Genomic DNA, 22,302 nt, shown 5'->3' on the forward strand with positions numbered 1-22,302 from the left:
CCTTCTATATATTAGTATATACTTCAGCTTGTGGAAAAGCTACTTTTGATGAACCGATTCTTCAAATTGCTGTCTCTTTTACCACCTTCATTATTATGGTGGTTGTCAATTTATGTTAAAGATACAAAACAGATTTTAGTAGCAGTGTGCATTGTTGAATTTACTAGTTTACACTCAGATTTTCTTGTTTGTAAATTACAGTTTTATACTGTAAAAGTTACAGTTTCTTCTGTACCACAGCTGCCAAAATTATTTTGTAAAATGTGCTGGATATGAAATAAACATACACACACACAAACACATAACACTGTCTTTTTGTAAAATAAAAATATCTATATGGTGCATATCTATCTATCTATCTATCTATCTATCCATCCACGCATATATATTTCTGCAATCTTAGGAAAAAATAAACTCACCACAATTCATTTAAACATTATAAATCTTGTTTTTGTACCTAACATAATTATATGTTGTTTATTTCTTTATAAAGCCAAATGCATGAGCACAGATACTGTAATATTCACCTGCAGCAAGCGCTCCTGCTCTTTCTGCCACTTCTCATGTCGTCTGCGCTCTTCTTCTGGGTCCCAGGAGTAGCGTTCAGTGGATGTAGTGATGGAGGGAATAGGCAGCTACAGAAGTGGAAAACTCTTATAATTATTGAAGCCAAACACTGGCCAAATAAAATATCACAGATATCCTTTCCAAGATCTTGCATTACCACATAGTCTTGTCAAAGATCCGAAGATAAGTGTTTTTTGTTTTTGTTTTTTTTGGAACCAAGCCCCAAAACACTAAGCAGCATTATGGATTAAATGACATACAATAATTCACTTACTTTGATCATATTCCTGTCAACAAAAGTGGTTTGATTAAAGAAAACAATTAAAACTTAACTTACATTTGATATTGCTGTATCGGATCCACCTGCAAAAACCAGCTACAATTAGATGCTTTTCAAAAGATACATTGTAGCCTTTATTTTGAATGAAACCCTCCATGATAGCGTGAAGAGAACATATGAACAGCATTCCATCCCAAATATCTCATAGAATACAATCTTAAATAAGAAGCCCATAACCCAACAGCTCCATAAAATAATTAGAAACACATGCAATGACAATGATAAACAAACACATGCAAAGTCTTCAATAAACAAAACCAAATGACACCTTTGGCCAGTCTTCAAATGCAATATCACATGCAGAAGCACTGGTTATTAGTAAAACCAAACCCCACATCCATGTCCAGCACAGCATGCACTATTCACATTCACAACACAATACCAACACACTCCACACTGATTACTGATTTCTTTCCCTGAGCTGCTCCTATAATCAGGGATAAACAGCAAGACTGACTTGAGTGTGAGAAGGTAGTACAGCCTCATATTCATATCTGTCTCATCCTGAATTCTTTCATTTTTACCTATGGGGAAATTCTCTGATATCTTATTAATGTGGCAGGTATCAGCAAGATATGGACTGTCTATCCCTCTGTTGTAGTCTCCTATTTTTTTTATTTTATTTAGAGTGCTTTGTATGTTGGTATGGTTCCTGACATGCTGTCTTTAAGAGGTCTTTATACATAAGAGAAAGGAAAAAAGCTAAAAAACTTTAAACGTTTGTTCACACTGACAGTGACAAAGCAACCAAAAGTCATCAATGTTTCAATAAGATTTTGTGATCTGGGGTGATGTAAGCAACAACAATCATTGGCAATGTGACAAATTTGAATTTGAAGGGATTTATTTAATAATTTACTCATTCTTATGTCATTTCAAACAGAACCAGCATTATTTTAGTATTATTTATATACTGTTACAGTATTAATTAATATTTTGAATTAGCTTTTATTTTTAAACTTTTAGTTTAAATTTAAGCTTTAGTAATTTTGCTATTGCTATTGTCATTTTTATTACTTTTTGTTTAAAAAAATCTATTTATCTTTCATTTATTTTAGTTTGAGTCATTTTAGCACTAAATAAAACATATGTTATTTATATAGGCAACATTTCCAAGTTTCATTCAAGTTTTTCATCTAATATTTATTTTACTTCAGTGTTATTTCAATTAATAATAATAATAAAAATGTAATAGCCTTAGTTTTAGTTAACAAAAAGAGCTCTGAACCACACTTCAAGAAGTTATTAACAGAAATTCTTGGCAGCTGCCCTAAAGCTTCTTGTGTGGAGTAATATCTGATTCATAAAGGAATAATTCTTTTGAGTAGAATCTTTTTGATGAATCAGTGGATTTGGTTCACAAGTTTGAATAATTTGTTAATGAATCAGATGGATTTACAAATGAATCAGTTCAATTTAATTATTCTGATCTGGCCAAAGTGATTAACAGACCATAGGAGGGGAAGATAATTTGTGAACGTTGACTTAAATTTTGATCTGCTGCTCACACAAAACTAAACTTCAGGAGGCTTGGAATTTAGTTGTATGGACAATTTTTATGATATTTTATGGTGCGTTTTGCGTCCCTTTTGAACCCTGATAGCTTTAGGTCACATTAATTGTAAATACACTTAAAATAACATTGAAAACAATCTTCAAACATGTTCTCCTTTTGTCTTAAGAGGCTTTGGAAGAAGATGAGGGTGAGTGAATAATGACAGAATTGCCATTTTTTAGATGAACTATTCTGTTTTGCTACTTTCCACTATTTACTCGTCAAGGTTCCTCTACTTTTTTAAGTACTCAGACTCCTGTAGACAGCATGTCAGCGCTCGAGATGGAAGTGGACACTCAACCCCCCTTTACCACAGAGGTAGACCAGAGAACTGACTGTGAGCCCTGCAGAGGGAAGAGCACAGAGGTTATGAGGGGCTTCTGCTAGAGGGAGGAGGAGGAGGATGGCAGGATGAAGACTTAGCGGTTTACCCACAGCCCCCGAAACACAAAATCTGAATGCACCAGAATTGAACTGATGCTGTTCTGTTACCTTGTTCAAAAAACTCTGACCTCCTTTTTAAGTTTTTCATAGTAATGGATTCAGATTCTACATGGGAGATAAAAATGTTAGAAGTTGAATTTGTACGAAGGAAAAAAAAAAGTTCCAGGCGCCCTGGGGAACTAGATTTAACAATGAATCCTTATTATGAGTTCTATGATATCTTATCCCATTTTTACTTTTGGCTATCACACTGTTTTAAGTTAAACAAAAACAAGCATTCTTGTCAAGCTATTAAACATTCTCTGAACAAGATTCATTTTCCCCCCACAAATTTTCTGCACAACATGCATTTAATAAAACAATCATAGAAACAAACTACAAAAAGGCTTTACAGAATGTTTCCAAGCAATTAGCTGAAAAAAGGTATTTACCTTTATTATTCACAGTCTCTGAATCCTCATGGAAACCACCATTTATCCCATTCGAACCATAATTCTGTGAAAAAAGGTCATCTGTTTAGTCTAAGGAAAGAACCATTAAATACATCCAAATACAACTTTAAACATTAAGTAGCATATAAGTGAATAATAATAGTCTGCTCACATTTCCAGGCTGAGAGCTGACATTCACAGTTTTCACAACCGTATCCTTGGTTTGTTGGGATGTGAAATCCAGGCTGGTGCTGAGGTATGGCTCAGAGGGACCTAGAGGATCCAGACTGGTCAGATTGATGGTCTTATGGCTTTTAAATGGAAGGGAAGGTAGGTCTCTGCCCCAGTCTGATTGTGGCATGTCAACAAAACCATTTATTTCAAAAACACAGAATTAGCATCTATGAAATGAAATATACGACTATAGACAGATACTAAAACTGAATGTGTCTGGATAATACTTCTAAATAGCGGGGATGAAAGACAGACCACCTTCCTCTGCCATGCAGTCAGAATGAGCTCCACACACAACAGGTTTACCAACTAGCTTACAGATGCCCTCTGATCTGGCTTCAGTCACAAACCATAAGCCTGCTAGTAAACACCGAAAATATGAACCACTGACATTATAAAGAACCACAAACTAAGATCATGAGAAATAATGCACACTGTTTAGGAAGAAATAAAAGCATACCACATACACCGTAGACACCAGGCCAGGGAAAGGTAGACATTAAAGGAATAGATCACCCAAAAATGATTACTATTATTATTATTGTTAAAAGGTATTATTTCTTTCAGTGGACCACATAACTAAAAGATGTGCTCCGCAAATAAAATAAAAATAACATCAGTTGTGCACACAAGTCATGTGGACTTCTTTATGTACTTTATTTTGGTTTTGTCCTTTCTGGAGCTTGACTGTCCACTACAGCAGTGTAGATATTTTTAAGCATTTTTTTTCTGTGTTTCGAAGAAGAAGAAGAAAAATAGCAGCATAGAGGCTGAAATATATGTGAGTAATTAATGACAGTATTTCTTTTTTTTTTGAGTGAACTTTTCCTTTGAGAGGGAAAAGAGTGAAAAAAGAAAACCAGCAACCAGCAAGCCAAACGCACAACTGACAAACATAAACTGATACACTACTGTATGTGCACATTACTACTATTGAATATTCAGACTTTAACTACAGGGTAAACCAAGAACAGAGGAACTTAGTCAGCTATATACATAGAAAAAGTGTCTGGTAATGTTATTTCAGTGAGATAGTGTGGACTTACTATTCTTGCCATGTCTACAGATGTCCATAAGCAGACTACCCTGCTGCAAGGCCTCCGCCATACTGTTCTTCCACTCATTATAGTTCATGTCTGCCACCCTGTGGCCATTCACTGTAAGGATCTCGTCTCCAACCTTCACTTGACCGTGCTGTGCTGGGCTGCCTTCTCACACATCCCACACACATAATCAAACATACAGTCAAAAAAATAAAATTGTATATATATATATATATATATATATATATATATATATATACATATATATATATATATATATCCTTTGTACACAAAACAATTAAAAATTCTCAAAGATCTTCAAAATTTTTTTTAAACTAAAACAGTAATGCCAAATGTATCTCTGTGATTTAGCATTTTAACATTTAGCATCTCAAGCAATACACACAGTGCCATGTAATTTTGTTTCATTGCTGTGTCGGGCAACTAGAGGCCCATCAGAATCAACCTAGAAAAAAATCTGCCCTATATACTGTAGCAGCACATATATGTGTTTTATCAGCAGAAGAAGCTCTCTGAAGCTGCAGGTAGAGCCTGTCCTTATGCTTCATTAATTCACTGTGCAGCACATGAGATCACTATTGACAACATTTTTTTTTTCCTGAGGATTTTATACTTTTCTTTTACCTGGAACTACAGTTTTGACACGGACCCCAGTGGAGTCCCAGTCGCTCTGGAAGCCAAAGTCCCGGCTGCTGTTGGGTTTCTGGTTCAGGCTGATCCTCATCTCACTGTAGTCCACCTGGAAGACACAGACAGGTCAGTTCTACACAGAAAATAAAGTGATTTGTGGTTTAATATGTTAAATGTATTTCCTTTAATATGACCATAAATTATAAAATGGTTTTCGGGATAAAATTTACTTGAGAAGTGGGACCACATTTACATCCAAATGGACACAAAAGGCAACCCAGACCCCAAAGTGTAGCTTTAAAATGTTTAAATGAACTGGATTAAGCAGAGATGTAATGAATATAATTTAATGTGCTTGTGTATCTGTCACTGCATATGGAATTTACTTTTGCTTTAGAAAACTGAATGTAGTTGCAAGTTTGTAGGTGAGATTTGTGAGTTCAGGAGTCTTACTGTACCTCATTAGGAGGAATGAGTGGGGATGGAGATTTGGGCAGGGAGGACACCCTGTTGAATGGAGGGACAGGAGACTGGGTTTTCTCCTCTTCGTCACTGCTTTGCACAGGACTTTCCTGGGAAGTATCTTCATCTTTCACATATTGAGCAGAGCGGTTGGAAACCGTTGTCTTCTTGAGGCTGTCTGTCTCGCCATTTGTGCGCTTAAGAGAGTCATCCATCTAAAATATTTTTTTAATAACGTAAGTATTTTCGCAACCAATTTGAATGCTATTTAAGGTGTATTCAGTCCTTGCTGTTATAGTGAATGAAGCAGAATAGATCATGATCATTTTAACCATGAGACAAGTTTGGGTTAAATACCAAATAGCTCAAACAGAGGAAGAGAGTGTAACAGTGCCCATCCACTTTTTTTTTTGTGGCCTTGATTCCATAAGCATTTTGCCCCACTCATTTTTCTCATAGGGATTTAAATGTCTCTGCTAAAGAGTTACAAGCCATAAAATAAACCAACCAGCTATGAGGTGAAACACAACATCACAAACTTTGATTTAAAGCAAAAAAGCATTTGAATAGGCATGAATAGGCAAAGGTACAAAACTGCGACTTAACTGCTTTAGTAGTTTGATAGCTTCAAGAGATTGACTCGATTATATCATTCTCAGTGCTTTATGGGAGTGGGTGGGTGATTTTCATGTTTTGATTCCCTGATTTGTGGATTTTTTTTTTGTGTGGATGTAGTTAATGTAGTTTGTCTCCAGAAATTCTTCCGTTAAACACGGTTATTTAAAAACTTCAATTAAATAACAATTTTGTTGCTCACAGTTGGTGTGTTTAGAAGTTATCGTTAAAAATCTATGGAGAAAATTAATGATTTTTTACTTCCAGAACCAGACTGTTGCACTCCATAATGAGATGGTACGCTTTCTCAAAAAAATCACACTTCCACTTTACGGTTTTACTCTAACTTAGTTAGATGCTTTATAATTCATATGAGCTATAATTACATCAGTGTTTCGTTGTAAACTGATCACACAGTATGGTGAGTAGCACAATGTTCTCACAGATGTTTATTCACTAAAAAAGTAAAATGTCATTCAAACAGGTCATGATGTTTGAGACCAAGCAGGTCCACTCACCGTGAATGCTCTGGGAAGGGAGGCGATTCGGTTGGACTGTGTGCCGAATGGCCTGGGCGTGACTACGGAGGTGAGTCTTGCGCTATCTGATCTCTGGTAGCTCCTGGGGAGGGAGGCAGAAACTTGATCCAGCCCAGACTGCTTTATATCCATTGAATTGGGTTTATACAAAGAGCTAACGAGACCACTGGAGTTTTTGACTGGCTTAGTGCTGCTAATCAACTCTGAGCTGATGAGAATGCTGCTGGGTTTACTGACGCTGGTGGGCTTGATCGCACTGGTGGGCTTAATCAGGCTGGAGTTGCTGTTGGAGAACGCAGGAACTGGATCATCCAGAAGGCTTTGGGTCGTTGTTTGGCTCTCCACAATGTTGTTACTCATTTTAAGTGGGATATCTGGGCTGGAGCGATCACGTTTGGTAGAAAAATCTGTCTGATCCGATGCCAGAGTGCCAGCGACAGGTTCCTTTTCTCTCAGAGATGGTATGGAGGGTACTGAAGGTTTGTCCATGGGGGTGTAAGGGGTGTCAATGGTGTAGCTACGTACTGGCAGAGTTCTGCTTCGGGGTACAGGTTCTTCAAAGACATCATCAGTGATGGAGTTAAAGCTGTCCCTGTAGTTGCTTTGCTCCTGGCTCTCTCTGAAAAGGGGCAGGAGCGAGACAGGCAGGACAAGAACTGCGATTAGATTACACTCTTACACTAAGCAGACGACGAATCAGAGAAAGTAGAACGGACTACACTCGCCGCACTAACAGCAGACAACACATTGACAAAAGCATCGGCGACAGCAACATTATATAGTAAACCACAAAATAAAATAATAAATTAAATTAAATTAAAAAAATTAAATATTAAATGAAACATTAAATTCATTTGATGAAATATCAATTAAATAAATGAAATATTAAAAATTAAATTGCAACAAAAATTAAATTAAATCAACAAATAAAATATACAGTTTTGTACTGTTTCAATTTTTTAAGCTTCACACAGCTATTTGATTTAATGGAATTTATGTTCACCTCTCATCCTGCATTTCCTTGAAGGTCTTTGATTTCCTGGTGCCTGAAGTGTTTTGCTCGATTTGTTCCCTCTCCTCTTTCTTCTTCACAATGTCAGAATTCACACTCCTGCGCTTATTCTTCCACCTTGTAAGATCCTGCAGGGACGAGGAGAATGACGCTCAGCCTCCATAACTGGAGCACAGGTGCTTATTCATAAGCAGTAGCGGTAGGAGGGACAGTCAGGGGAAGGGTGGAGATATACGAGGACAGATTGAGAAGTGAGGGAGGACTAGATTTTGCCGGTGTCCTATTTTGCCTGTTTGGCTCCTCCCGACTCCTTTTCCCGTGTGAATTAAGGGCCTGTAAGACCTAAATGCTGTACTGAAGCTCAGTCCAACCACATCCACACAACAAAGTACCACTGAACAGTTACAGACTACTTATAATTGATGTGATTGTGTGGCTTGAAGTAGTCAAGGTCCTTATGAGGAAATCTTACTTGTCTCAACTTTCATTGACCCACAGGCTGAACAGCTGCAGCTATAAACATTATCGATAACAAAGCCATGTGATCCGATACTCACATCTTGCCACTTATCCTCATTTTCCTTAATCCGATTACGCATCTTCTGCAGCTCTTCAAAGCGCAACTCCATCGTCGAGTTGCTGAGGTTCGTCTCACTGTCGGTGATGTCGCTCACTGATTTGCTCCTGAAAACAGATGTTTTTCAAAAAACATTAATAGTCAGATTAACTCCTTAAGGAAAAAGCCATGCATTAGGATGGAAAAAACGATTTAATGGATTGTAGTCATTCAGCTTTTTGATATGAGTAAGTGTTACAGCTCTCATCAAGCAATCATACATAACAGAAATTTACAAGACAAAATATTGATGGGTTAGTAAAACAGCAGGCGTGTTCCAAATATTCTTCAAGCCACAATTAGTTGTTTTAATAGACAGCTAATGAGTTGTCGCAAATGTTATGTGGCAACTCAATGGGTTAATATTCCATGAGTGACCTATTCAATCACTTCCACTCATGTGTCTTACCTGTGAGAGCACAATACTTCCGCATTACAGAAATACCTGTGCTTCTCATGCTCTGGATTTTTCCAGAATGATACGATTGAACACAGATTTGGATTAAATTAGCCAGCAGTGTGTGTATCTGTAGTCTACACTGCTTTTGCAGTGAAAATCTTTGGGCAGCAGCCCAAGGAGATCAAAGCATTGTGAGTACATAGTGAGTGTCGGTGCTTAATGTAGGGGAGAGCAGAGGAAACGAAAGCCTAATGCAGCATCCGTGACCACACACACACACACACACACACGTGCCATTCCTGCACAAGGCCACAACTCACCCTTCAATACCAGAGCTTTTCTGGAGCAGGCTAGGGAACCAAAGAGAACCACAATGACATATATTGGTGTGATGATTGACAGTTTTTATTGACTGACCAATAAAGTGTTGTATGCTCACCAAGTCTGCATTTATTTGATCAAGATACAATAAAAACAGCAAAAGTGTAAAATTTTATACAATTTAATATAACCGTATTCTATGTTAATATAATTTAAAATGTCATTTATTCCTGTGAAGGAATAAATGACAAATGATTTCAGTTATAACATTTTAACTGTCTTCAATGTCACTTTTGATCAATTTAAAGCAACCTTGCTGAATAAAAGTATTAATTTCTTTAAAAAAAGCATTTTTACTGATCCCAAACTTTTCCCAAACAGTAGTGCTTATGTCAAGAGCTTAGTCACATCGCTCCAGCTATGATCAAGTGCATAATAGCTATTTATTTTACAATACACAGTCATGCTTCAACATTCAGTTAATTCTCTGATTACAGACCTGACTGTCTGACATTTAAAATGTGCAAACAGTTGTAACTGTGGAATGACATCATTGGAAACGTGTAGAATTCCCCACCAATCCCAGTGCCGTTGCTCTTTTTAATGCCCCCACATTACATGGACTCTGATCAAATGAAGTCTTGTACTTGGGGTTCAAGTTCCAGCTTTTACAGGATCACAAGGGTGTGGGGAATTTGGAGCTAAAGCGCATTGTAAGCTACCTCGTAAAGAGTGAATGTGTCTGACAGGATTATTTATAGACATTGCTCAGGTTTTAAAATTCCACCACAGCTTAACTGGATACACTCATACCATATAAAGCCTGTTAGGAAACTTTGCTTAAACGAAAGTCTAAGCAGTGGAGTCTGTACATGATGCATTGGTTTCTTAGATTCATTCATCACCAAAACTATGTTTTTTTTTTATTGAACACAAGCAAAATGCAGTTCACAGAAAATATGTCTCTCCAAAGAGAAAAAAGTTCTATCTGAATGGCAAATGTCACATTCTTTGGTGTTCCTGTACAAATCAAGGCTTATGCATCCTTACTTTTATGTTTTATGTTAATAGTTAAATAAATAATTAAAATAAATGAAAATGCTTTTATTTTTATATAATTAAATAAACTTAAATAAAGTTATTTGAAATATGTATCAATGACCAAATAAATAAACCATTTATCCGCCTTATTTTTCATCATGAAAGTAAGCGATTTCCTATGAATGTGCGAAACTTCTGATTGATTAGCCACTATAGGTTAATAACTAGAAGTATAATGAAGTACATAAAGCATACAAATATAATGTAATAAAACAAATACCAAATATCTGTTTTTGTACAGTTAAAATTACTGGAAGAGGTTGACGCTGAAAGCCTTGCACACTCAAATTAAAAATGGCTGTGCCCCACTCTTATGTTAAAAATAAGGTGGATAAAACACATCATAGATTAAATTTCAATGCTGAGAACCATTTTGACATCAGGACTTCATCAAACCAAAAATTTGTGCAAATGTTGAAGTCCAGTCCAACATAACTCAAGAGAAAAACCAAATATCTACCCGTTACAATCATTTATCAAGTGGCAGGGCTCATGCAATCAAAGTCACACCCATATTAAACTCACAAACATCTGCCATTGCCAGTGTAAGATCATAGTTAACACGAGAATGGGAAAAGTACATCACAGCTGAGATCATGATGACAAGCGCACACAGGCATTTCTGCAGGCTCAGAAACCTAACCTCTCCACCATCAGCCTCTTCCAGTATCGCACACGGCTGGCCTCTCTGATAGCTTGCCATTTCTGCACATCTTCATCACTGCAAGAGAAAGAAACACTGGGAGCTCCCCTTTCCTTCTTTCCTTGGGTATTTAAAGCCCTTAGCTTCCTAAGTAGCATATCATCTGTTTTCAGGTGCTGTTCTGCTCCATGTTTAATCTCTGGTTTGGATTTGTGCTGTCTGGGTTCAACTGGGTCACATATCAATTTGGTCTGAAGTTTTGGTGGCAAAGCCCATGCCTCTGGAATAGGAACAGGGTGGTAGTTATCAGGGGCCCCAGACAGAGGGCGATTGCTGATTTGCTGTTGAGCCCTTCGAAAAACCACATCATCTTTTTCAATGTCAGGATAAACGGGTTCACCCTCATGGCGGGGCTGAATTACCACCATGAAGTCGGCCTCCGATCTGCGGCGAGGCAACAGGAAGTTACCATACTTCAACTTGGCCAGGTCATCACTTGAGTGGAAGGTTTTTGTACGACGTGTAAACATATCATCATTTTCTAAATCAGGCAGGATGTCAGCAGAAACGTTGTATGGGTCATTAGGGTGTTCACGCCCTAGAAGAGGACGCTTTTCACATTTTATGAGTCTGGGGCCAGAGGCAGGATCCGGTCTGGGCCAAAAATCAGGGGGTTCTAACTTATGCAGCCCTGCACTCTGCTGAGCAACCGTGAGGGGTTGTGTTTGAGAACTGTGGTGAATGAAAGGAGAAAAGAGTAAAGAAAAGATTCAGAACATGCAAGGGGACAGTAGGAGAATGGAAGTGTAAATATCTTTAAGCAAGTTAACAGAGTAGTGCATGCAGGAGGATACTGCTAACCATGTAATATATAAGTAACAGCAGCATTATGTGGACTCAATTTGCTCTGCCACAAAATACTAAAAGTTAATACAAAGTTATATTTACTAAAAGTTAAATACAAAAACAGTAAGTATTTTTAAGAATCATGATGCAGGCCATGCAAGAGTTTATAGCGACCGTCGTTAAGGCCGGTTCACACAAAGTATGATAACTATAACGATAACTATAAAGTTTTAATAATTGCTCTAATTTCATGAGAATAGGGAAGTCCACACCACAACTATGATGATAACGACACAGAGGAACAACATTCTTGGAATCACATTCAGAACAATTTTTTTTCCAACTGATGAATGATTAAAACATTGAGAGCCAATCAAAATCCATCTGACTTTAAAGTGCTTGAGCATTTAAAGCGGCAGACGATGTAACTACACTGTGCACTTATAATTAACAGAATGTTATCATGTGTTGGTGTCGGTGCTAATATACTTATCATTATAGTTCTTGTTTTTGGTGTGAACGGGCCTTGAAACTCCAAAAATGCACAAAAATAGAGCCATAAATATGGTCCATACAATGCATTCATAATATTCCACATCTTCTGAAGCCAGCTTAGTGTGAAGAAATGACCAAAATTTAAGTAATATTCAATGATAATCTTCCCCTTCAAGTCAGTGGTGGCAAATCATTCAAGAGCTGCTTTGAATGACATCAGTGTGTTTGTAAAGCAATTGATAAGTCAGATTTGTAAACTGAATCATCTGTATTCACTGAAAAGGCTTAAAGGAATGATGCATTTACTGATCCGGTTCTCAACTCACTGACTCATTATATAACAGTCTCAATTGTTTGAGTCCTTGTTCTGTGGAAGGAACAGCTTATTGGAGGGCCTTATTGGATAGCTTTGTCCTCTCCTCACACAAATCAATTGGCTTCAGAAGACTTGTAATGAGTCACATGAACCACCTCGTTGTCATTTTTTTGAGCTATGAACAATGTTGTTCATCTTTTTGGGTAACATCTCTGAATTGAATATTGATATTATGCTGACAATATGATCCTTCTCACCATTTTCATTTGGATACAAATGCACTTGTTTGGTGAGATCATTAACATTCATGCTGATGATTTTGAATAAAAAACACTACATGTTACTAAGCACCAGTTCATACATTTATTAGAACATGAGGAGAAGCTGATTAGGGGAAGTGAGTAGATGTCCAGGCCTAATGCATATGGGGCTGTGATAAGGACCTGAGCGTGGAAGTGTGGCTGGACAGAGCGAGGCCTTCAGGTGCATGGGAGTGAGAGGGAGGGGGTTCAGACTGAGTATGAGCGAAAGTAGGTACAGAGAGCCAGGGTTTGACATCACCGTCTGATTCTTCAGAAGACAAACCTGACTTCTTGTAGCTGGAAAATGTGAGGTAAAAGAGCACAGAGAAAGACAGGGGCAAAAGGTTAGCAACCATCACCACAAAGAAGACAGAGAGGCAACAGAGAAGCCTTAGTTATGAAGTAAATAAGCCAAAAAGAAACCTCAGGGTTTACAGTGCACCAAAAGTATTTGGCCATTTAAGCCACACTTGAAAATATATGAAAGTATGAGCAAAACTGATGTACTGCTCTAAATCAAGACAAAAACTAATACAAAATTTAGATACTTAATGGTTGGTCGATTTTGTGGAACTCGTCCATATAACAGGTCTAGCACCATTTGTTTGCAGATGCCACATAATTTTCTAATATTTTTTATCTATGCAATCTACAAATTTAAGTGTGACCTAAGTGGCCAAATACTGTACTTTTTCAGAGTCAGTGTATTGCCAGACATGTCTTTACAATGCATTAGAAATTAATATCTGAACACCTAATGGACTGATCGAGAGGGCTGGGAATTGAGAACAGGTTCTTATTTAGATTTCACAAAAAAAAAAAATACTGTATCCAAAAGATTTTCATGAACAGTTTCCAATTATAATAAATATGAAAATGTGATTTCTTTTGTTTTTATTGTTCTGTTGAAATCTAAAACTCTCATAAGTTGACAACAGCTTCTTATTGGAGTGAATGCAGTAAGAATTGTAATTGTCCAAATAATTTCCATTCTTTCTTCCTCAAAATTATGAAATACTGTCAACGGAAACATTACAAACCAGATAATCTGAATCTCTGGAAAGAACCAGAATCATTAATGTCCTTTTGATTACCTCCCCTCCTGCTCATCTGATTTTGTTTTCACATTTTAATTATTTTTTAATTATTTACAGTATGCTTTTTTCTTTTTTTGCCTCAGTACTGGACAGACCTGAAACCTTGGATCTTCCTGTACCAAGGCCGACGCTGGGAGCCCAGTTTGATCTTCTTCACGAGTACATCCTCCTCAGGTGTCCAGAACTTGGGCAGAAATTTATCCAAAGGCACTGTTACAGACGGTTGAGGCCTCAGACCTACTTTACGGGCATACAGATCATCTTGAACAGGATCAGCATAGCCAAGCTCGTCATCCTCTTCTTCAGAGTCATCATAAATGCAGACACCAGTGGATACAGGCCTCCTGTAAGTCCTCTCAAGAGGCTGTGATTGACTGCTGCTCAAAAGACAGCCATTTTTGTTATATTCTGCCAATGATCAATGCACATCAAACCATCCATGATTAACAAGCACAGCAAACCAAATAAAAAGCAAACATTAAAAAGACAATGTTGTTTCAAAAAGTCCACGCTATAGGTTGAAATTCAAGCAAAATAATGACATCACAGCAACAAAGAAAACCCAAAGTTAGCACTGATAAAATGGCAAACAGATGCATGTCAATGATGCCAGTTCTGACCTGAGATGGGTCAGTGTCTGCCGGGACACATTACTGACAGCCACCTGTGACCTGGTAGTACAAGGGATAGCAGCAGCCTCCAGCTGGCTCATGGGTATGGCAAAGTTGGTTGGAGCGACAGAGGAGTGGCTGTGAAATCTACGGCTAGCAAGGTCATCTAGAACCATGTCGGGATCCATTCGGTCTGTATCCGAATCACTGCTCTCATACTCATAGGCCAAAGACGGGTGAGCAGCAGTCTGGGATTTCAACCCGGTGATAGATGAAGGGTCTGAACCTGCACTCTCATGACTGGGACAGACCACCAATGATGGTCACAAAAGCATAAAGCCAAGAAATAGTGGGAAAAATAAGCACCGGCACTCAAAACACTGAGAACATTTATATATTCCTCCCTACAAAGGAATATAATGATAATAAATATAGAAAAAGTGAATGACCAAGAGTTCACATTCAGATCTTTAGATTGCAGATATCAGAGCACAGTTTGAGACATAGCTGAGGTCTCTTTTAAAACTCAAGAGAAGACGGATTTAAAATTACTAGTTTCTTTTTGTCTGGAGAAAAATCGGAGAAGCTGGAGACTAAAGAAAAAGATTTTGAGTAGGACCCAAACCTACAGAAAACATTTTTCTGCAAGCATGGTCTGGACAACATCATAATTCATTGGCCACCTTTCACCAGAGTGAGTGAATATATGCCGTCTATTGAAAACCCCCCATGATCTCTGAAGTGCAGACTTCCATTACCTTGTAAAAGAGCCATCATCTTCTGTGTACATAGGGCTAGCCCAGCTTCTTCTGTTGTCGTCATTTCGCTCTGCACGTTTCTTGCGTAATGGTGCTGGAACGTAACCTGACTGTTTTTCCTTTGATGGCAGGAACTGATTGTACTGAGTGGTGGCCTTAGGTGCTATGACCTGTGAACGGCGGTATTCTTTATATTCTGACATCATGAAGCTCAAATCTGCCTCAGGGTCACTGCCACAACCTGCAGAAACAGCACAGAGAGCCAGGAGTGTGAGCGTATAAACACACACATGCACTCATGATTGTTTTTCTATCCTGGTGGAGACTTTCCATCAGCTTTTATTGTTTTTATACTGAGCTAATGATGTTTTCTAACCCATAACCCTAAACCTAACCTTTAAAGAATGTAATAGAATTACTTTTGTGAATTTTTAGATTTTAATTTAGAATATTTATGATGCTGTTTTTCTGGGGACTGTTGGCTGGTCCCCACAAAGTCCACAGTGCACAAAAATAATTTTCTCCAACAAAATTTAGATTTTTTTTTTCTGTTTTACACAGAAATCTCTCTAAATTATATTTTTTAAGGCAAGAAAAAACTATTTGCCAGTGGGAAAATAAAATAAATGCAATTGATATAATTATAATACACTACCGTTCAAAAGTTTGTGGTCAGTAGAATTGTTTTTTCAAAGAAATTATTACTTTTATTCAGCAAACATGCATTAAATTGATCAAACGTGACGGTGTAGACTTTTACATTGTTAGAAATTAAATTATATTTCAAATAAATGCTGCTCTTGTGAACTTTCTAATTATCAAAGAATGCATCACAAAAATATTAAGCAGCACAATCGTTTTCAAGTGTGATAATAGAATGATTACAATGATTTCTGAAAGATCATGCGACACTGAAGACTGTAGTAATGGCTTCTGAAAATTCAGCTTTGCATCACAGCAATAAATTACATTTTAATATATATTTAAATAAAAATGGTTATTTTAAATTGTAATAATATTTCACAAAATTTCTGTTTTTACTGCATTTTTTATTAAATAAATGCAGCCTTGCTGAGCTTAAGAGACATTAAAAAAATCTTTACCGACCTCTAACTTTTTCATAATATAGACAACAATTTTGTATAATTATTTATTTTTATTTTATTTAATTATGTTTTTTTTTTGCAGTGCAAAAGTAGTAAACATGGCAGTGGGAAGCAACTGACTCACTGGCAGGTCAGTGGGGAAAAACAGCAAAATGTCTCACTCCAGTGAACGTGTAGACAGCCCAGAACACTAATACTAATTACATCAGCACCTTCCTCATGTACTGCAATTGAGCACCTGAGACCATGACGGAGTAGAAAGAGGATGAGCGGACTGGAGTTTGCACTTTCCATCAAAGCAGAATCTGCTGACTGTCACCGAAAGCAAAATATAGCTCATGACAAAAGCCTTAAAACGGTATCACTCACATACCACTAGAGGGCACCAGGTATTTGTTTTGATAGGCAAGAGTTAATTAATAAACTACATTTCAGCTCAAGTTTTTATTTTCTGTGACCAGGTCTTTAAACTTCACAGCTTATTTTTCTTGCTCTAAAAAGAAAAAAAACGAGTTATCACCTCTACCTTTCATACAACTACTCATCTCTGACTGCCTCAGAGTCAAGCTAGAACACACAAGAGAGACTTAAGAGATTGAAAAGTCTTACCCTCACTGTTGCCTTTGAGTGTGGCGTCTGAGGATGTGCTGTAAGTTCTGGATCCCAGTGAGTCAAGGCTGTCTAGAGAGTCTTCTCTCCTGTGTCCGGCCCGTAGTGGGAAGAGCTCTTCTTTCTCTGAGTACCAGCTATCTCTACAAGAGCTGTTTCGCACTCTGCCACGCAGTGATGTACAATCCTCTAGTGCCTGTCAAGCACAAGGGTGTGAGTGTGAGGGACCAACACACAGCGTGCACAAGGGAAAAACACAAACACCAAACACAGCATACAGCCTCCATCAGTGCATAAGTCAGTCTTGCTCATGAGAATCTCCTGTCTCTTCCATTGTAAGTCATGCCACTGAAGTCAATCATGTACACAGAACTCATGTTTTGTTATGGGTGTGTATTAACACAAATATTTGCATGGCTGATTCTGACTACAATAACTGAAATGTACACAGTTTTATGGCAGGTTTAATGACAAAAAATATTTTGATGCCACTTCTATACAATAAGCATTGTAAAATTTCATTCAAATTCAAATAAATGTGTTTCGTCCATACATAAAAGTCAGTATCAATGCAATCAATTGCTATTGGCTGAGTGTGTTCTTTAAATGGGTCATGAACTTCCCCTTTTTATTATTTTGTACTGTTCTCTGAGGTCCACCTATAATGTTATCATTTTTTTTTTTTTTACATAAAAAAACATCATAATTCAGAAGTAATAGGTTATTTTCTGTCCTGTTTTGACCCCCTCATCAGAACGCTCTGTTTGAATAGGCGTGGCAGATTGTAGACTCGGAAGTAAACGCCCACTGCTATGATTGGCTAACAGTTGTGTATGTTTGAGAGCCTACATCCTTCATAGATGGATACTCTCTCGTACTCAAGTGATATTGCTCATTTCAATCATTCTGAAAATCCTGTGTCAAATTGTACCTTGTTTGTAAACGAATCCGTGGTAAAATGAAGTGAACTCTGCATAGACCTGCGTTTGCCTCTCTCGTTATTTACACTATATGCACGAATCGGTGGGCGGGGCTAAACAGGCAGTGCTTTAGAAGCAGGCGTTGATCTTCTTCTGCGGAGGTGGGGTTTAACCACACCATTACGTCATAAAGTGGCACATTCCACAACCTGTCGTTTTGGCAGATTGGCTTCAATATAAACTGTTTTAGACTAAAGAGAACGTTTTGAATTTTAAAACTTATAGGATGTTTTTAAAGTACAATGACCTCTTATATGTCAGAAGATCAAGGGAATTATGATTGGCTAACAGTTGTGTATGTTTGAGAGCCTACATCCTTCATAGATGGATACTGCTTTGATTTAGGTTAAAAACGCATGAATACTCAGTACATATCAAATGATCTTTAATAAAAGACAAAGCAATAGTGACCACATTATAAAAACAGTTACTCACACTTGTGTGGTGCGACATTACTGTCGGATCTAATACAGTTGGCACAGCATCGTCTTTTTGTTTATACAACAGGTCGTTCTGGTTCTCAAATCTGATTGGTTGAGAACCGTGAGATATTGTACAGGTATCGCCACAGGAACGCCCTTTCACAATTTTGTATCACTCCGCTTGTTCTAGCTGGGTCTAATCCTGTGTCAAATTGTACCTTGTTTGTAAACGAATCCGTGGTAAAATGAAGTGAACTCTGCATAGACCTGCGTTTGCCTCTCTCGTTATTTACACTATATGCACGAATCGGTGGGCGGGGTTAAACAGGCAGTGCTTTAGAAGCAGGCGTTGATCTTCTTCTGCGGAGGCGGGGTTTAACCACACCATTACGTCATAAAGTGGCACATTCCACAACCTGTCGTTTTGGCAGATTGGCTTCAATATAAACTGTTTTAGACTAAAGAGAACGTTTTGAATTTTAAAACTTATAGGATGTTTTTAAAGTACAATGACCTCTTATATGTCAGAAGATCAAGGGAATTTTGATTTCTCCGCTCATGACCCACTTAAGTTTCAAAAACAGGAAAAAGTAAATAAACTAATTATCTATAAAGAAGAAACGTCTAGCTTCGCGGTCTCTCTCTCATTTAGATGCGTAGAGTACGTTAGTTAATATAAGAAGAAACGTCTAGCTTCGTGGTCTCTCTCTCTCTCATTTGGATGCACGTCTTGCCGCATTTCGTTATTTAGACGATATGCACGAATCGGTGGGCGGGGTTAAACAGGCAGTGCTTTAGAAGCAGGCGTTGATCTTCTTCTGCGGAGGTGGGGTTTAACCACACCATTACGTCATAAAGTGGCACATTCCACAACCTGTCGTTTTGGCAGATTGGCTTCAATATAAACTGTTTTAGACTAAAGAGAACGTTTTGAATTTTAAAACTTATAGGATGTTTTTAAAGTACAATGACCTCTTATATGTCAGAAGATCAAGGGAATTTTGATTTCTCAGTTCATGACCCCTTTAATATTTAGTTAAACCATGAGACCAGTATGCTGCATTCTTAGCAAGATATTTTAAATACCAGAATGGATATAAAATGAGATTTACATGGTCAGCTAGTCTAGAAGGATCCACGGTATTCAAGCACTACAATTTAACATCTAAAAGTAAATACTACAGTCAAATACTGCATAATGTCAATACATATCTTACCTTATATAGTGCTGTGCCAAGTAATCCCTCGAAAGCCTTTAGTTTTAGGTAAGGTCCATTATAAAAAGGATCAGCATGTGCCTTTCTGCCCAGCCAGTATATGGTGATCAGAACCTAGGACACAAATCAACACAATTGTATTGGAACATATTGCAACAAAGATTCAATTCAGTGATAAAATAAAAGGCTACTTCATCTCTGGCTGCATGTCGAGATATCAATAGAAACTAGTTAAATCACATTGTAAGATTTTAGGCCATTATATACACTGGCCCCAAAAAAATATTAGGACACTTTTTACACTTTTTGCTTAAAAGATGCTTTTTTCCCCCCGAATTACTCTAATGTTCATTTGAATGCATAAATAAAGGTAGTTCACTTATGTTTGACACACACAAAGTGTTTAAATATTTTTGTCCTAATTTTAAAGAATATACACTATACATTTCAAAAGTTTGGGATCATTATGTTGTTTTTTTTAATGATGGAAAGTGACAGTGAAGACTTGTACATTGATTTAAAAAAATCTATTTCAAATAAATGCTGTTCTTTTAAACCTCTTTTAAAACTAAAAAAAAAATAAAAAATCATGGTTTCCACAATAAATAAATAAATTACGCAGCACAACTGTTTTCAACTGTGATAATAATAAATGTTTCTTGAGCAGCATTTATTATTATTATCACAATGAATGTTTATTTTATCACTTAAAATAACTTGTAATCTAACCAACATAATTTTTATTTTTTTTAATAGTATGGTTAGATATTTTGTTCAGACATTCCCAGTTTATTGAAGGTGGCTTAAGTGACCAGATATTCTTTGGGCCACTGCATTTGTTCTCTAGAGAGGTGAGGGATGTCTTAAGCAGCGTACTTGAGTTTTAGATAAAGCCTCTTGAAATGTCACTATGACATACTGCTACCGAGCTACTTTAAGAGACAAGCAGACTAGCACAAACCACAATGGGAGCATTTTATTTGAAACTGCAGGAATGAAGCCAGACTCCTAAAGCTCACAACATATTTCAAATGAGCAGATTAGGAGATAAACATGATTTCACATCAATTCAAATAATTTAGCATTAGTACTTACATTTTTGAGCCTCCTGCTGCTCTCCTGGGGCCTGTAGAGGACAAGAGGTGTTTGGTTAATCACTCACAGCCTGGGAAAAGGACAATAAAAACAGTGGGCATGTTTTGGGTCACTGTGTGCCCTGGTGAATGAGCTAGAAGGTAAAAGCACAGGCTGGCTCCAGGCAGCTCTATAAAGAATACGCACTGAAAACACGTTCACTCAAACAACCTGATAAACAACAGCCAAGCAACTCTACCAACACTAGCTCCACTCTAAACTGACAGTATATATTTTATGTTAGAAATTCAACAAACAACATAAACAATAAAACAATGATAAGACACAGTACATGTACTGTGTATGTTCTACTTTTATATCCCCTTCTTGTCCTTGACAGATTATTTATGAGCACTGTCACCTAAGGTTAAGACCAAATAGGATCAAATACCACATACCTCTTTGTAAAACTTCAATGGAATTTTGAACTTAAAGGGGTCATATGATGCGATTTCAATTTTTCCTTTCTCTTTGGAGTGTTACAAGCTCTTGGTGCATTTGACATCCTGTTGCTGTGTGTATAACTGAGGTATTTCCTTCTCTGATGTTTTGACCAAGGAGATTATATAATACTTGAGCCATTTGCTATCTGAATTGGAGGTCCCATGCTTACTAGCTAAACTTTGACTTGGTTTTCCCTGCAGCTTTTATGCCTTAACTTAACATAAAATAACATTAAGATAAAACATAAAATAACATCCATTTCCCAAGAGATATAGGTAATACAATAGTACAGAAGCACATGTTTGGACGGTGCAGTTTAGTATTTGGAGTGCCCAGCGTGTTTAATGACACTGGGAGCACCTGCACTGTAGGTACATACCATCCTAACAGTCTCTAATGACAATATCTATAGAGGACATTCTTACAGAACTAACAATACACTTTCAAAGTGAATACAATAGGCCTACATTTTTAGCTGTGACAGCCATGATGCAAGATTTATGACACAAGCTACAGAGTTCAACAGCTGAGAGGTTGGAGAGGGATTATGCTAGTCAGCGACCTGTGTGATTTTCAAGCTGGTGAACCTGTATGACATGTTCAACTCGCTGAATGAAGGCGTTCACTGCTCCCGATAACAACAATTTATTGCTCCAATAAAAGTCGTAAGTGGGGGAAAAAAGTATGTGTCTGACATCGGAACAAAGTCCACATTTACAAAGCTGCTGGAAAAAATGTCAAGAACATTCTGTCTTAAACGCTTGTTACATAATTATAATTTATGAACCCTGAAAAAGTCAAAGAACCTCTTTGTTGGGGTGGGAAAAGATAGATTATTTTGGGAACCTCAAGGGTGTATTTTGGTTTCATGTGATCAGCCATTCACTCGTGTGAATGAGGCATTTATTTATCAGCAAATCTTTTGGGAAAAAAATATCAAAAGACATTATCCTATTGTGAAGGCACTGATCTTGAAAGGGAAAGTTAAATC

At 37.3% G+C, this 22,302-nt stretch overlaps 1 protein-coding gene across 18 annotated transcripts in view; it reads right to left on the minus strand.

The window, feature by feature from the left end:
- The window catches only part of LOC107705164 (LIM domain only protein 7-like), a 52,099-nt gene that overhangs the window by 9,603 nt on the left and 20,194 nt on the right, over nucleotides 1-22,302 (minus strand). For 10 of the 18 annotated variants that reach the window (XM_016508329.1, XM_016508323.1, XM_016508320.1 and 7 more), the window contains 20 exons: nucleotides 20,829-20,859; nucleotides 19,734-19,847; nucleotides 17,115-17,310; nucleotides 15,400-15,640; nucleotides 14,651-14,947; nucleotides 14,126-14,407; nucleotides 13,075-13,230; nucleotides 10,975-11,706; nucleotides 9,230-9,259; nucleotides 8,451-8,577; nucleotides 7,885-8,021; nucleotides 6,861-7,500; nucleotides 5,724-5,942; nucleotides 5,260-5,374; nucleotides 4,618-4,779; nucleotides 3,510-3,685; nucleotides 3,338-3,401; nucleotides 2,955-3,011; nucleotides 905-930; nucleotides 528-635 (listed from right to left, as the gene is read on the minus strand). In XM_016508329.1, the coding sequence (XP_016363815.1) occupies nucleotides 528-635; nucleotides 905-930; nucleotides 2,955-3,011; nucleotides 3,338-3,401; nucleotides 3,510-3,685; nucleotides 4,618-4,779; nucleotides 5,260-5,374; nucleotides 5,724-5,942; nucleotides 6,861-7,500; nucleotides 7,885-8,021; nucleotides 8,451-8,577; nucleotides 9,230-9,259; nucleotides 10,975-11,706; nucleotides 13,075-13,230; nucleotides 14,126-14,407; nucleotides 14,651-14,947; nucleotides 15,400-15,640; nucleotides 17,115-17,310; nucleotides 19,734-19,847; nucleotides 20,829-20,859 (3,910 nt within the window). The remainder of the gene's footprint in view (nucleotides 1-527; nucleotides 636-904; nucleotides 931-2,954; nucleotides 3,012-3,337; nucleotides 3,402-3,509; nucleotides 3,686-4,617; nucleotides 4,780-5,259; nucleotides 5,375-5,723; nucleotides 5,943-6,860; nucleotides 7,501-7,884; nucleotides 8,022-8,450; nucleotides 8,578-9,229; nucleotides 9,260-10,974; nucleotides 11,707-13,074; nucleotides 13,231-14,125; nucleotides 14,408-14,650; nucleotides 14,948-15,399; nucleotides 15,641-17,114; nucleotides 17,311-19,733; nucleotides 19,848-20,828; nucleotides 20,860-22,302) is intronic. The other 8 variants (XM_016508324.1, XM_016508328.1, XM_016508325.1 and 5 more) reach the window with 8 other exon arrangements.

This window comes from Sinocyclocheilus rhinocerous, unplaced genomic scaffold, assembly GCF_001515625.1.
Source record: "Sinocyclocheilus rhinocerous isolate Xijiao unplaced genomic scaffold, SAMN03320098_v1.1 scaffold4189, whole genome shotgun sequence".
Lineage (NCBI taxonomy): Eukaryota > Metazoa > Chordata > Actinopteri > Cypriniformes > Cyprinidae > Sinocyclocheilus > Sinocyclocheilus rhinocerous.